At 37.0% G+C, this 1,085-nt stretch overlaps 1 protein-coding gene across 1 annotated transcript in view; it reads left to right on the top strand.

The window, feature by feature from the left end:
• The window catches only part of LOC119586410 (mediator of RNA polymerase II transcription subunit 8-like), a gene marked incomplete at its 3' end in the record, with an annotated part of 12,934 nt that extends 11,935 nt beyond the window's left edge, over positions 1-999 (top strand). Inside the window, 1 exon segment of the mRNA XM_037935132.1 lies at positions 841-999. Coding sequence (XP_037791060.1) covers positions 841-999 — 159 coding nt within the window.
• Between the last annotated feature and the right edge of the window lie 86 nt (positions 1,000-1,085).

The following is a 1,085-nucleotide window of genomic DNA, read 5'->3' as shown; positions in this document are numbered from 1 at the left end:
GTGGGACGTAAAATAGAACAACGCATTGCTGAAACCTTGGACACCACCTCAAAGATTGGAAAAATCCAACTCGGTACTTTCCTTGCACTACCAAAGACCGTTTATTATGATGATTGTTTTATTGCTATGTGTCAAGGGTATGCCAATTTAGTGCAGATTTGTTGGTGATGGAAATGCTTGTGTGAATGCAATTTTACTATACTGCCATCGTGAAAAAGTATCAGCTGTCCTCAGGAGGCACTTTGTAAATGGTTTGATTTCAATTTTTTTATTTTTTTATCCTGCTGTCAAAAATGTGCCATGAAGTAACTGCTTCAGATAGTTTAACTGAAAAGAGTTTACCATCTGAAGAGGAGTTTAGGTCAACTCAGAATGTCCTGCAAGCAACCACAACTCAACCTAAACAACACTAAATCTAACCAAAGCATAGGCCCAACCTATTTAAATGATCCTTTAGGATCATTTAAATAGGTTGGGCATTTCACTATTAATATGCCATTTTAGAGAGTCATTACTTGCTCTACAATACGATAAAAGATCATGTGTAAGGTTCATCAATTTTTGTCATTTTAAAAAGTCTACAAAAAATATTTGTTCCCCATCCCCCCTTCCAGTGTACAGAGCAAAAGAATAAAAATGATGACCTCAACCTCAGGGTTTACCCCAATTTGATCCAGATTGTCATTTTTATTATCAAAAAAGTGTATGCCAGAGATTGACCCCATCCCCCCAGCATATGTTTTTATGAAAAAAACAAATGACTCCTTAGGCATGTTCTTTTACAAATAAGTAAAAGCAGATAATACCTAAGAAACTACCTCTTTTACAACCTTTACCCAGAGAGAAGAAAGAGCTCTGGATGCAGCACTTGATGCCATTCTACAGCGTGTGATAGACATCAAGAGCTCCTTGCAAGAACTGATGCTCAAAATTGAGAGGGAAGGAGAGCAAGCAGACTGGCCTTCCTATCTGGATGCCTTCTCTGTTATCTCTGCTCAGGTGTGTACCACAGTTGTATGTTATAATTTTTGTGCATTGTTTGTTGATTAATTACCAAAAACTATGAATTTGTAAGTGCTAAAAAA

This window comes from Penaeus monodon, chromosome 21, assembly GCF_015228065.2.
Source record: "Penaeus monodon isolate SGIC_2016 chromosome 21, NSTDA_Pmon_1, whole genome shotgun sequence".
NCBI classification, from domain to species: domain Eukaryota; kingdom Metazoa; phylum Arthropoda; class Malacostraca; order Decapoda; family Penaeidae; genus Penaeus; species Penaeus monodon.
This window is presented reverse-complemented; position numbering and strand designations above follow the sequence as displayed.